General features: G+C 49.7%; 1 protein-coding gene across 1 annotated transcript in view; it reads left to right on the forward strand.

Moving 5' to 3' along the window:
- Window positions 1-14,894, forward strand: part of LOC140366980 (proton myo-inositol cotransporter-like) — a 188,125-nt gene that overhangs the window by 120,148 nt on the left and 53,083 nt on the right. Inside the window, exon 4 of the mRNA XM_072453247.1 lies at window positions 4,640-4,748. Within this exon, the coding sequence (XP_072309348.1) occupies window positions 4,640-4,748 (109 nt within the window). The remainder of the gene's footprint in view (window positions 1-4,639; window positions 4,749-14,894) is intronic.

A 14,894-nucleotide genomic window follows, 5' to 3' on the forward strand; every position in this document is an offset into this window, starting at 1 on the left:
GATGACATTACCACAATAAGATGACTTTACCACAATAAGATGACTTTACCACAATAAGATGACATTACACAATAAGATGACTTTACCACAATAAGATGACTTTACCACAATAAGATGACATTACCACAATAAGATGACATTACCACAATAAGATGACTTTACCACAATAAGATGACTTTACCACAATAAGATGACTTTACCACAATAAGATGACTTTACCACAATAAGATGACTTTACCACAATAAGATGACTCTTCTGGATCGTTCCACAAAATCTGCGCCTTAGAAACATTGAAAGATGAAGTTAGTTTATATTAAGTATTGGATTTTTCTTTTCATATCTGAAATAAGCACATGTCAATTCTCGAGGATCTTCATTTATTTTATTTTTGTTGTAATCGTCTAATAGTTTAGAAACAGGAATGACTGGAAGTGGATGGACATTTTATTTACTTTCTGTTTTTAAAGATTTTTGCCCCGTAGTCTTTATTCGACAGGACAGACAGCGTGAAATGGGGGTGAGAGAGTGGGCAGGACATGCAGTAAAGTGTCGCATTCACACACGCGACGCTGCGGCCGGCTGCACATGTGCTCTGCCTTAACCACGCCGCCAGCGGGCAGCACAGGACGGACATTTTCTGAATATTTTCCTAATTGTGTGTTTGTTCTATCGCGGAGCCGCATGCTGCACATATTGAAATACAAGTATTTGTGGATATTAATAAGTGTGAAGAACAAAATATTCAGATTCATTAAAACATTTGTAACAAGAACGATACAGAATCTGGTTAAAGACGAGAACCGTAGTCCTATTTCAGGACTGGGCAAAAACACACTCATTTGTTAGTATGTTTTTGTGTTAATTGCCGACATATTAACGACATTGAAACCACAACGTTCTAAACATTATTATGTAAGAATCCACATTTGAGGCTTCTGCTGGACGGCCTCGTCTCCATGGAGATGTTTGGACTGAAGGATTGGCAAAATATCATTGAAATAACCTCTTAAAAAATGTGATTATTAAGCTGATTCTTTGGCTTCTCTCCACTCAACCTTTTACCTCAAGTTAAATGATATAACTCAGGTTAAAGCTCAGTTTGGCCTTGTTTACTCTGAACATACTTTGCGCTGCAGGAAGTAAAGATGTTGTGCAAATGTGATGTTCTTGAGGCTCAAACCAAAGTCAAGTCTGAGTGTTTCATCAGAGACTTTCCTTTCCAAACTGAAACTGGATCTGTTTTCTGTCCAGCCTCCCACACACAGCTGCTGCTCGTCATGTCTGCGCTCACATGTACAGCTCCTGGGGAATGAAGCAGGGCTGAAGCAGGGCTGAACATGGACTGAAGCGGGACTGAAGCAGGACAGAAGCAGGACTGAACATGGACTGAAGCAGGACTGAAGCAAGGCTGAAGCAGGGCTGAAGCAGGGCTGAAGCAGGGCTGAAGCAGGGCTGAACATGGACTGAAGCGGGACTTAAGCGGGACAGAAGCAGGACAGAAGCAGGGCTGAAGCAGGGTTGAAGCAGGGCTGAAGCAGGACTGAACATGGACTGAAGCAGGACTTAAGCGGGACTGAAGCAGCACAGAAGCAGGGCAGAAGCAGGGCTGAACATGGACTAAAGCAGGACTGAAGCAAGGCTGAAGCAGGGCTGAAGCAGGGCTGAAGCAGGACTGAAGCAGGACTGAAGCGGGACTGAAGCAGGGCTGAACATGGACTGAAGCAGGACTGAAGCGGGACTGAAGCAGGACAGAAGCAGGGCTGAAGCGGGACTGAAGCAGGGCTGAACATGGACTGAAGCAGGACTGAAGCGGGACTGAAGCAGGACTGAAGCAGGACTGAAGCGGGTCTGAAGCAGGACTGAAGCAGGACAGAAGCAGGGCTGAAGCAGGACTGAAGCAGGACAGAAGCAGGGCTGAACATGGACTGAAGCGGGACTGAAGCAGGGCTGAAGCAGGGCTGAAGCAGGACAGAAGCAGGACAGAAGCAGGACTGAAGCAGGGCTGAAGCAGGGCTGAAGCAGGACTGAAGCAGGGCTGAAGCAGGACTGAAGCAGGACAGAAGCAGGGCTGAACATGGACTGAAGCAGGACAGAAGCAGGGCTGAACATGGACTGAAGCAGGGCTGAACATGGACTGAAGCAGGACAGAAGCAGGGCTGAACATGGACTGAAGCAGGGCTGAACATGGACTGAAGCAGGACAGAGGCAGGGCTGAACATGGACTGAAGCAGGGCTGAAGCAGGGCTGAAGCAGGACTGAAGCAGGGCTGAACATGGACTGAAGCAGGACAGAAGCAGGGCTGAACATGGACTGAAGCAGGGCTGAAGCAGGGCTGAAGCAGGACTGAAGCAGGGCTGAACATGGACTGAAGCAGGACAGAAGCAGGGCTGAACATGGACTGAAGCAGGACAGAAGCAGGGTTGAACATGGACTGAAGCAGGGCTGAAGCAGGACAGAAGCAGGGTTGAACATGGACTGAAGCAGGGCTGAAGCAGGGCTGACGCAGGACTGAAGCAGGGCTGAACATGGACTGAAGCAGGACAGAAGCAGGGCTGAACATGGACTGAAGCATGACAGAAGCAGGGCTGAAGCAGGACTGAAGCAGCTGCTCATCCGTCCTCTTTGCAGCTCGGTGTGTTCATGAGGCTTGTGTGTCGCTGTGATCTCCTGGTGCTGCATCTACCTTCATCCCAAATGCCCTCCTTTACCCCCCTTTTCTCCCCTTCACCTCCTTCGCCCCCCTTCACCTCCTTCGCCCCCCTTCACCCCCCTTCACCCCCCCCGTCTCCTCTCTCATCCTATCAGGACCCTCCCAGGGGAACCTTGTGTGTTCAGTGTGTTTGTGGAGGAAGATCACAGCTGAGCCACACACGGCTGAAGCCAGCGCTCAGACGGCCCCCCGCCCCCAGACCCTCATACCTCCTCGTCTGCACCGTTACAATATTCACAGCCGATGTCCATTTTCCTGAACTTTAGAAAGGTCGAAGGCTTAAAAAAATGGGCCCATAAAGGTCTGGAGCTGGAAATGTCCTCGTGTGACCTCTGTGTTTGAGTTGTATGACGCGATAAGGAACATGGCTGACATGCAGTAACGCTCAACTAACATGATTTACTTTATAAATTACCTTTATGACATTTAACGTTTACGTCGTACAACTTGACTTGTGAACTTGTTTATAGCCACTGAAACCCCGCCCTGACCCCGCCTCTTCATTGTGACGTTTCACTCTCATTAAATGTTTTTTTTTTATTTTTGAAAAGTGCCTTCGTAACACATTAGAACACTGCATGTATCAGCCAGAGTACAGGGAGGTGGGCGGGGATAGGGGGTAGGTGAAAATAGGACTTTACTCAAAACATGCAGGAATCAATCCGAATATAACTTTGAGTCAACTAATGATGAGGAAACACTGTTACGACAAGGTTAAAAACTCATTCAAGTTGATTCAGCAGTGACTTCCCCTTTAATGACACATTCATTAAAGACACAAGTAAAACATCAACTACTACAAATGTGGAATTGATTATTTCTCTGACTTCTGATTTCATTTGACGTTTCCTGAGTGTGTTGTTTTCTTCGTGCTTGTTTGAGTCATTCTGCTTTGTTATTCTGTCTCCAAAGCTGCATCTTTGTGGTAATCCAGCATCAATACACAATTATACGATGGAAATAACAACGCTAAAGTGGCTAAAGTGGATTATGTGTCCGAGTATTCCGGTTTATGAAAGTGAGTGAATTAGTGAGAGTGAAATTAGCCCATGGCAACAGTCAAATAAAACAAATGATAAAGTATTGCATCTGTCTGTATGACCTGTGTGTGCAGATCACACACTGTGCACGGGCCACAATGCTACAGCTGATGTCCATTTGTTTAAAGAAGTTATGTCAAGTTATGTTAAGAATACATGTGCATAAAGCCTGGTACTGATGTAATTAGATCAATAAATACACATATTCTTTTTAGACCGATCGTAATTATGTAGAATGATTGTTGTTTATATGTTTGTTACATTGGTCAAGTACCGTATTTTCCGGAGTATAAGTCGCACCAGCCCAAAAATGCATAATAGACAAGGAAAAAAACATATATAAGTCGCACTGGAGAAGGAAATGCAGTTGCAAGTGTGAAAATAACAAATAATATCACTTATAAGTCGCTAGTATGTAAGTATAAATATAAGTATAAGTCGCACTATGACTAAAACTATGAAAAAAGGTGCGACTTATAGTGCGGAAAATACGGTATTAAAGGTGCTGTACCTGTTTTTACGTGAGTTTTAACTGTTTCCAGTGCAGTCCGAACATCCTTATTGACCCCGATGAGTTTATAAGTGCTTTTCACGACTTTCAGAGGCCAAAGCAGAGTTTATCGTCACGGTGAATCGGACCAACATTAGCATGCTAACCGCGCACTCGCTCGATCATTAGATGTACACAGCTGCTGTTTCAACACATCTGCACTGAGGCTGAATGGAGGTACAGGCTACAGCCACAGTCAATATCTAAGGTCACTTATTGGTGCTGGATGTGATGCGTTCGATGGATAATGTCAGAACTGTTGTGGTCCGCATGGTCCTGCACCAGCCTTTAGGAACCACTGACTCACCCCCCTCCGTCCCCCCTCCCTGTCTGTGCAGAGGGTCCGGTGATTTGGCGGATGCTGACCTATCCCCCGACGCGCCGCGCTCTCATCGTGGGCTGTGGACTTCAGATGTTCCAGCAGCTGTCCGGGATCAACACCGTCATGTAAGTAACAATGTATAAGTCTGTATAGATGTATAGTCTACTGCTCGGCCCGGTGTTTGGACTGTTGGTATGTCAGGTCTGAAGCTGCTGCCTTGACACTGCTGGTGCGTGAGGTCTGAAGCTGCTGCCGTGACACTGCTGGTGCGTGAGGTCTGAGGCTGCTGCCGTGACACTGCTGGTGCGTGAGGTCTGAGGCTGCTGCCGTGACACTGCTGGTGCGTGAGGTCTGAAGCTGCTGCCGTGACACTGCTGGTGCGTGAGGTCTGAGGCTGCTGCCGTGACACTGCTGGTGCGTGAGGTCTGAAGCTGCTGCCGTGACTCTGCTGGTGCGTGAGGTCTGAAGCTGCTGCCGTGACACTGCTGGTGCGTGAGGTCTGAAGCTGCTGCCGTGACACTGCTGGTGCGTGAGGTCTGAGGCTGCTGCCGTGACACTGCTGGTGTGTGAGGTCTGAAGCTGCTGCCGTGACACTGCTGGTGCGTGAGGTCTGAAGCTGCTGCCGTGACACTGCTGGTGCGTGAGGTCTGAAGCTGCTGCCGTGACACTGCTGGTGCGTGAGGTCTGAGGCTGCTGCCGTGACACTGCTGGTGTGTGAGGTCTGAAGCTGTTGCCTTGACACTTCGCTGTTGGTGTATGAGGTCTGAAGCTGTTGTCGTGACACTTTGTTGTTGGTGTATGAGGTCTGAAGCTGCTGCCTTGACACTGCTGGTGTGAGAGGTCTGAAGCTGCTGCCGTGACACTGCTGGTGCGTGAGGTCTGAAGCTGCAGCCGTGACACTGCTGGTGCGTGAGGTCTGAAGCTGCTGCCGTGACACTACTGGTGCGTGAGGTCTGAGGCTGCTGCCGTGACACTGCTGGTGCGTGAGGTCTGAGGCTGCTGCCGTGACACTGCTGGTGTGTGAGGTCTGAAGCTGCTGCCGTGACACTGCTGGTGCGTGAGGTCTGAGGCTGCTGCCGTGACACTGCTGGTGCGTGAGGTCAGAGGCTGCTGCCGTGACACTGCTGGTGCGTGAGGTCTGAGGCTGCTGCCGTGACACTGCTGGTGCGTGAGGTCTGAGGCTGCTGCCGTGACACTGCTGGTGCGTGAGGTCTGAAGCTGCTGCCGTGACACTGCTGGTGTGTGAGGTCTGAAGCTGCTGCCGTGACACTGCTGGTGCGTGAGGTCTGAGGCTGCTGCCGTGACACTGCCGGTGTGTGAGGTCTGAAGCTGCTGCCGTGACACTGCTGGTGCGTGAGGTCTGAAGCTGCTGCCGTGACACTGCTGGTGCGTGAGGTCTGAGGCTGCTGCCGTGACTCTGCTGGTGTGTGAGGTCTGAAGCTGCTGCCGTGACACTGCTGGTGCGTGCGGTCTGAGGCTGCTGCCGTGACTCTGCTGGTGTGTGAGGTCTGAGGCTGCTGCCGTGACTCTGCTGGTGTGTGAGGTCTGAAGCTGCTGCCGTGACACTGCTGGTGCGTGAGGTCTGAGGCTGCTGCCGTGACTCTGCTGGTGTGTGAGGTCTGAAGCTGCTGCCGTGACACTGCTGGTGCGTGAGGTCTGAAGCTGCTGCCGTGACACTGCTGGTGTGTGAGGTCTGAAGCTGCTGCCGTGACACTGCTGGTGCGTGAGGTCTGAGGCTGCTGCCGTGACACTGCTGGTGCGTGAGATCTGAGGCTGCTGCCGTGACACTGCTGGTGCGTGAGGTCTGAAGCTGCTGCCGTGACACTGCTGGTGCGTGAGGTCTGAAGCTGCTGCCGTGACACTGCTGGTGCGTGAGGTCAGAGGCTGCTGCCGTGACACTGCTGGTGCGTGAGGTCTGAGGCTGCTGCCGTGACACTGCTGGTGCGTGAGGTCTGAGGCTGCTGCCGTGACACTGCTGGTGCGTGAGGTCTGAAGCTGCTGCCGTGACACTGCTGGTGCGTGAGGTCTGAAGCTGCTGCCGTGACACTGCTGGTGCGTGAGGTCTGAGGCTGCTGCCGTGACACTGCTGGTGTGTGAGGTCTGAAGCTGCTGCCGTGACACTGCTGGTGCGTGAGGTCTGAGGCTGCTGCCGTGACACTGCTGGTGCGTGAGGTCTGAAGCTGCTGCCGTGACACTGCTGGTGCGTGAGGTCTGAAGCTGCTGCCGTGACACTGCTGGTGCGTGAAGTCTGAGGCTGCTGCCGTGACACTGCTGGTGGGTGAGGTCTGAAGCTGCTGCCGTGACACTGCTGGTGCGTGAGGTCTGAAGCTGCTGCCGTGACGCTGCTGGTGCGTGAGGTCTGAGGCTGCTGCCGTGACGCTGCTGGTGCGTGAGGTCTGAAGCTGCTGCCTTGACACTGCTGGTGCGTTAGGTCTGAAGCTGCTGCCTTGACACTGCTGGTGCGTGAGGTCTGAAGCTGTTGCCGTGACACTGCTGGTGCGTGAGGTCTGAAGCTGCTGCCGTGACACTGCTGGTGCGTGAGGTCTGAAGCTGCTGCCGTGACACTGCTGGTGTGTGAGGTCTGAAGCTGCTGCCGTGACACTACTGGTGCGTGAGGTCTGAGGCTGCTGCTGTGACACTGCTGGTGCGTGAGGTCTGAGGCTGCTGCCGTGACACTGCTGGTGTGTGAGGTCTGAAGCTGCTGCCGTGACACTGCTGGTGCGTGAGATCTGAGGCTGCTGCCGTGACACTGCTGGTGCGTGAGGTCTGAGGCTGCTGCCGTGACACTGCTGGTGTGTGAGGTCTGAAGCTGCTGCCGTGACACTGCTGGTGTGTGAGGTCTGAAGCTGTTGCCTTGACACTTCGCTGTTGGTGTATGAGGTCTGAAGCTGTTGTCGTGACACTTTGTTGTTGGTGTATGAGGTCTGAAGCTGCTGCCTTGACACTGCTGGTGTGAGAGGTCTGAAGCTGCTGCCGTGACACTGCTGGTGCGTGAGGTCTGAAGCTGCAGCCGTGACACTGCTGGTGCGTGAGGTCTGAAGCTGCTGCCGTGACACTACTGGTGCGTGAGGTCTGAGGCTGCTGCCGTGACACTGCTGGTGCGTGAGGTCTGAGGCTGCTGCCGTGACACTGCTGGTGCGTGAGGTCTGAAGCTGCTGCCGTGACACTGCTGGTGCGTGAGGTCTGAGGCTGCTGCCGTGACACTGCTGGTGCGTGAGGTCAGAGGCTGCTGCCGTGACACTGCTGGTGCGTGAGGTCTGAGGCTGCTGCCGTGACACTGCTGGTGCGTGAGGTCTGAGGCTGCTGCCGTGACACTGCTGGTGCGTGAGGTCTGAAGCTGCTGCCGTGACACTGCTGGTGCGTGAGGTCTGAAGCTGCTGCCGTGACACTGCTGGTGCGTGAGGTCTGAAGCTGCTGCCGTGACACTGCTGGTGCGTGAGGTCTGAGGCTGCTGCCGTGACACTGCCGGTGTGTGAGGTCTGAAGCTGCTGCCGTGACACTGCCGGTGCGTGAGGTCTGAAGCTGCTGCCGTGACACTGCCGGTGCGTGAGGTCTGAGGCTGCTGCCGTGACTCTGCTGGTGTGTGAGGTCTGAAGCTGCTGCCGTGTCACTGCTTGTGCGTGCGGTCTGAAGCTGCTGCTGTGACACTGCTGGTGCGTGAGGTCTGAAGCTGCTGCCGTGACACTGCTAGTGCGTGAGATCTGAGGCTGCTGCCGTGACACTGCTGGTGTGTGAGGTCTGAAGCTGCTGCCGTGACACTGCTGGTGCGTGAGGTCTGAAGCTGCTGCCGTGACACTGCTGGTGCGTGAGGTCTGAGGCTGCTGCCCTGACACTGCTGGTGCGTGAGGTCAGAGGCTGCTGCCGTGACACTGCTGGTGCGTGAGGTCTGAAGCTGCTGCCGTGACACTGCTGGTGCGTGAGGTCTGAGGCTGCTGCCGTGACACTGCTGGTGCGTGAGGTCTGAGGCTGCTGCCGTGACACTGCTGGTGCGTGAGGTCAGAGGCTGCTGCCGTGACACTGCTGGTGCGTGAGGTCTGAAGCTGCTGCCTTGACACTGCTGGTGCGTGAGGTCTGAGGCTGCTGCCGTGACACTGCTGGTGCGTGAGGTCTGAAGCTGCTGCCGTGACACTGCTGGTGCGTGAGGTCTGAAGCTGTTGCCGTGACACTGCTGGTGCGTGAGGTCTGAAGCTGCTGCCGTGACACTGCTGGTGCGTGAGGTCTGAAGCTGCTGCCGTGACACTGCTGGTGCGTGAGGTCTGAAGCTGCTGCCGTGACACTGCTGGTGCGTGAGGTCTGAAGCTGCTGCCGTGACACTGCTGGTGTGTGAGGTCTGAAGCTGCAGCCGTGACACTGCTGGTGCGAGAGGTCTGAAGCTGCTGCCGTGACACTGCTGGTGCGTGAGGTCTGAGGCTGCTGCCGTGACACTGCTGGTGTGTGAGGTCTGAAGCTGCTGCCGTGACACTGCTGGTGTGTGAGGTCTGAAGCTGCTGCCGTGACACTGCTGGTGTGTGATGTCTGAAGCTGCTGCCGTGACACCTCTGGTGTGTGAGGTCTGAAGCTGCTGCCGTGACACTGCTGGTGTGTGAGGTCTGAAGCTGCAGCCGTGACACTGCTGGTGCGTGAGGTCTGAAGCTGCTGCCTTGACACTTTGTTGTTGGTGTATGAGGTCTGAAGCTGCTGCCGTGACACTGCTGGTGTGTGAGGTCTGAGGTTGCTGCCATGACACTGCTGGTGTGTGAGGTCTGAGGTTGCTGCCGTGACACTGCTGCTGTGTGAGGTCTGAAGCTGCTGCCGTGACACTGCTGGTGTGTTTGGTTTCTCTAAATAACACGGCCCTGCTCTGTGGGACCAGGCTTTAAACGACAGGAGAGTGAAGCCTGGGCTCATTATGCCATAACAAAGCTATATTGAGTACGACGACATGGCAACACTGGCCCTGTATCACAAATCGGGCAGAACGTTATCGTCACGAGGGATGTCAAGATTATTAGAGCAATCAATCATCGTTATCCAGGTCACAACAATCATTGGAATCATGAGAAAGAAAAGGAGAGATTTCACTGTGGTTTGATGCTCTGGCCAATAACCGATATTCGCAAATACCAATATAGTTAGACTCTAAAATTACCTTGCGTCTTTGTCAGCAGTAGTACCGAGAACTATGAGACTAAAGCTGCTTCCTCTAGCAAGAACTATGGGACTGCAGAGCTGCTTCCTCTACCAAGAACTATGGGACTAAAGCTGCTTCCTGTACCAAGAACTATGGGACTAAAGCTGCTTCCTGTACCAAGAACTATGGGACTAAAGCTGCTTCCTCCACCAAGAACTATGGGACTGCAGAGCTTCTTTCTCTACCAAGAACTATGGGACAAAAGCTGCTTCCTTTACCAAGAACTACAAGACTAAAACTGCTTCCTGTACCAAGAACTATGGGACTGCAGAGCTTCTTCCTCTACCAAGAACTATGGGACTAAAGCTGCTTCCTCTACCAAGAACTATGGGACTGCAGAGCTGCTTCCTCTACCAAGAACTATGGGACTAAAGCTGCTTCCTGTACCAAGAACTATGGGACTAAAGCTGCTTCCTGTACCAAGAACTATGGGACTAAAGCTGCTTCCTGTACCAAGAACTATGGGACTAAAACTGCTTCCTGTACCAAGAACTATGGGACTCTCTTCTCCTCGTGATGCAGTTTGGCGGTTCTTCCTTCTTCGTGCCGAGTCGAGCTGATAATCTGACTTTTGAGTTCAATTAGATCTGTTTAACTCGATCCAGTTTATTCACGGCCGTCACGAAGCCGCGGCTCGGATCAGACCGTGTTATATTTTCATATCAGAAGTTGAGACTCAAACATGACCTCGTTATTCCACTGCTGAGCTCTCATTATAAAAAGGCCTCAAAATGGCGCCTGCAACGGAAACTGAAACTCATAACAAGACGATATTTAGTGTGAAATGTGATCGCTATTAACTGAGTTGTAAATAATGGAAAGTTTTGTGAAGAATAATTTGAAAATGTGGTGGTTTGTTTACTTTTCGAGCTCGGATTAAAAAATGTGAGTTTGACGGTCAGTTGTATCGTCCAGTTTGAAGAAGATTGTAAGGACCGACTGCCTCATGTCCAGGGATTCTGAACACCACCGAAACAAAGAGCTAAAAGGTGGTATACCCTGGTCTGAGTGGGGTTAGGGTTAGGGGGTTAGGGTTAGGATTAAGGGGGTTAGGGTTAGGGTTAAAGGGGTTAGGGTTACGGGGGTTAGGGTTTGGGGGTTAGGGTTAGGGGGTTAGGGTTAAGGGGGTTTGGGTTAGGGGGTTAGGGTTAGGGGGTTAGGGTTCGTGGGTTAGGGTTAGGGGGTTAGGGTTAAGGGGGTTTGGGTTAGGGGGTTAGGGTTAGGGGGTTAGGGTTAAGGGGTTATGGTTCGTGGGTTAGGGTTAGGGGGTTAGGGTTAAGGGGTTAGGGTTAAGGGGGTTAGGGTTAAAGTTAGCGGGTTAGGGTTAAGGGGGTTAGGGTTAAAGTTAGCGGGTTAGGGTTAAGGGGCTAGGGTTAAAGTTAGCGGGTTAGGGTTAAGGGGGTTAGGGGGTTAAGGGGTTAGGGTTTGGGGGTTAGAGGGTTAAGGGGTTAGGGTTTGGGGGTTAGGATTAGGGTTTGGGGGTTAGGATTAGGGTTTGGGGGTTAGGGTCACCGCGGCCCCTCAGACGTGTGGTCCCTGTTCCAGCCCGTTGTCATTGTCCCCTGGGCCGGGCCGTGGCCGTGGCAGCAGCGTGGACTCAAACTGCTGCATGCTGGTCAATAAAAGACTGAAATGATGACATGATTTGAACTCTATGTTTCTGAAGCATAAAAACTGTTTCCACTGTCGATCTTCAGCCAGTTTTTATTTGACGTGGACAGAACGATCAAAGCGGCGTATTTCTGACATGATTCTAGCAAAGGAACAAATGTACAGTCCTGATCCGGGTCTGTGAAGACTCTGGGGGCCCTAACAGGGGCCCCTGATGGAAGCTTTTTATATTTTGATTAAAATCGTTAGTAAAATAGTTCAAGGCTATTCTTGTTTTTAAAGATAACGTTGTTTTATGATTTAGAAAAGCCAAACTCTTGAAGCGTTAGGCTCTGTGTAACGACCGATGCCGATTCTCTTTGTTTAAAATCTGGAGAAATCGATCAATTCTGTCCATATTTTTTGGCCGATATGTAGGACCAAGTTTGATCATTTTCCTCAAATGATTTAACATAAACTTACTACAAACTCACTGCTTTACCACTGATGTATTGCTCTATTTCTAGCACTGATAAAAAGTTACTATTTTACAATTAACAATGTTTGGGTTCTTTTAACATTTCATCAAAGTCCGGATAATTATTATTATCATTATTTCAAATCTTCAACGATATACTGTATATACTGTATATACTGTATATACTGTATGTACTGTATATACTGTATGTACTGTATATACTGTACATACTATAGATCTGCTGTACTACACTCGGTGCTTTTTAATTAAGACGTCCACAGCCAATAATACTCTGCCCTTTAAATGCCACTGATTAAAATGCTTAATGTTTCTGTTTTTTCATAAGGAACATTAAAACATTTGCAGAGGTAAAAACCGTCGAGCTTTGGTGTATTTGATGTATTTGGAGCGTTGTTCCTCCAAATACACAAATACTGCCTCTCGCTTGTGTTTGGGCTCTGTATCTTCGATCGGTCGTGAGATCGGCCTGAATCTGAACCGTTTTACTCTGTCTCTGAGTAAACAAACTGATATGTGCTGTTTCCAGGCAACCAGGTGTGTGTGTGTGTTGGGGGGGGGTTTAATAAGAGGCAATGTGACCCCCGCGGACTCATTCACGACGTGTTTTACAGTGAAGTACAGTTGGAGTTTACAGTATGAGCACGTACTTCTAAAGAGCTATATTATTTACTTTATATAACCTCTGAGTTATAAAAATACATGTTATATATAATTCTTTATTTCAGCAACGTTTAAGAAGAAGATGTCGAACGTATAATGCATATTATGCAACAGATAAAAAAGATTTAAAACACATTAAACAAAATGAGGAGGCGGAAGAAAAAGATTATAAAGCACCTACCTCCAAATACTGTGTCTCAGAGGGGCACGCCCAGGGGTCCGGGCACACACAGGGGTCCGGCACGCGCAGGGGTCCGGCACACCCAGGGGTCCGGCACACCCAGGGGTCCGGGCACACACAGGGGTCCGGCACGCGCAGGGGTCCAGGCACACGCTAGCTTTGCTGTAGAATTTGGCAGCTCCAGTTAACATTCAAGCTCTTTATTCCTCTCCATGAGTCTGTGTTTGGTGCAGTAGAACTTGCTCTTGCAGTTGTTGCACAGTGGACGACAGAGCAGTTCTTCTTCATTGAAATGAATAAAAAATGCACATGTTTAAAGCAATGTTTTTGTAGAAAAAAGATTGGGTCGTAGTCTGCGCACAAAAGCAAGACATTTCGACTTTCATCCAAAAGTCATTCTGCGGCTCTAGTCAGCGAGCTCACAATGAGATTTCTACAGGCCATTGTAGAACTAAAAACAGTGCAAACAAATAGATAAACAGAACAGGCTATTATCAGGAGGCTCCGCCCAGTGGGCAGGGCTTACGCAGCTCAGAGTAGGATGAATATCAGAGTTCTCAGACTAAATCCACAGATTGAGAATGGCTCTAAACGTCTTGTTATTATCAGTGTCCAGACGACTACAACTGACTCTTTTGCCTGCGATGGAACCCTCCTGGACAAACGAGGGATTACACCGACTAAAGCAGTGGTTCTCAAACTGTGGGCGAGGGTCCAAAATCATATTACTGAGATTTTACTGACAAAAGAACTAGTTAAGACACTTTTTATTGTCTCAGTGTCTAGTGACCCTGACAATGTACTGACACAAAATATGAAATACAGCTACACAAATATAATTATATTTCTCACAATATATTATATCCGGGCCTGGACCTTTACAGATCTCATTAAAAACCCTCAGTCATCAACTCAAACCTGAATATAAACCTGATATAACAGGGCTCCCCGGTCCACAGACCTGAGCCGGCTGCACTTCATTGGACAGCATGTTTTGTACACAGCATAATGGAGCCTGAAGGGATGACTGAGGAGGAGACGGCCTTTTATTTAGTTTCTCCCGTCAGAAAACTGAAATAATCGTGGCCTTTGACTCGTGGGAAAGCACGTCCGTGGCTCTTTGATAACGACATCCTTCACCGCTGACACCGAGACGCTCGCGGCGGAACAAACCAATCCCAAGCAATAATGTCGCTTTCCAATGTCGCTTTGAGTCTCAAATTTACAAATCATTTTCCTTTGTGGGAGGTAATACAGGCCCGAGTGAGGTGAAGTCAGAAACGGCACCGTCACATGAATATTTGAGCTCGCTGCCATTTTAATCCTCATTCAAACGATGCCCTCCTCATTTTTCGAATGTCTCTCCTCTCTCTCTCTCTCCCTCCCTTTCACGCTACGACAGCCCCGTCAAATAAACATGTCCAGATTTTGACGATTTAGGGCGCGTTCTGAGCAATCTAAACTCTTTAAAAGCACACGTGAATGTCACTCGTGTTTAATCTGATTCGTTTTTAAGCTGCATCTGTGTTTTACGGCTTCATTTAACGACAAAGATAAACTCCAAAAGCCACTCATTACCGCTGTAACTGAACTAAACTCACGTGGTGCAGGAGTTCTGTAAGTAAATGTAGTAGTTAAATGTAGCAGAAGGTGAAAATGGTGCATTATGACAGTGTAAAGCTTTGATAGTTTGATTATGCAATGAGAGAAAGATCTTTATTACAGACATTTCGTATTACATTATGTTTCCATTGACTGTTTGGATCAAATGTGCACCTCTAAACGCACATAAAGAGAATGCATTATGATAGAAGGAACCCACGAGAAGTGAGGAGGAGGAGCTCAGAGAACACGCCTCCTCCAGTTCAATTCCTGACTGTTCTGACGTGACGTTTTTGTTGGATTTGAGAGCGAGGTTTATGTGCATCTGCCTTTAAACCTCGAATAACAGCTGCTCTACAAGTTTAAAGTGCCTATGACAGGTTTTTACAATGTTCGAATTTTCACTTTATTTGGTGTGTTTGTACCTGTTGAACATACAAATTATAGTTTTACACCAATCGAGCAGGTATTTGTGGAGAAAACATTTAAGAAATCTATAGAAAATGACAGGAAGTGACATAACACCAGGGACTCTCATTCCAGTTTAAGTTTATACAGAATTTACACAA

This window comes from Eucyclogobius newberryi, unplaced genomic scaffold (genome assembly GCF_026437365.1).
Source record: "Eucyclogobius newberryi isolate DKJ021-1_F unplaced genomic scaffold, fEucNew1.0.hap1 SCAF_2, whole genome shotgun sequence".
Classification (NCBI taxonomy): domain Eukaryota; kingdom Metazoa; phylum Chordata; class Actinopteri; order Gobiiformes; family Gobiidae; genus Eucyclogobius; species Eucyclogobius newberryi.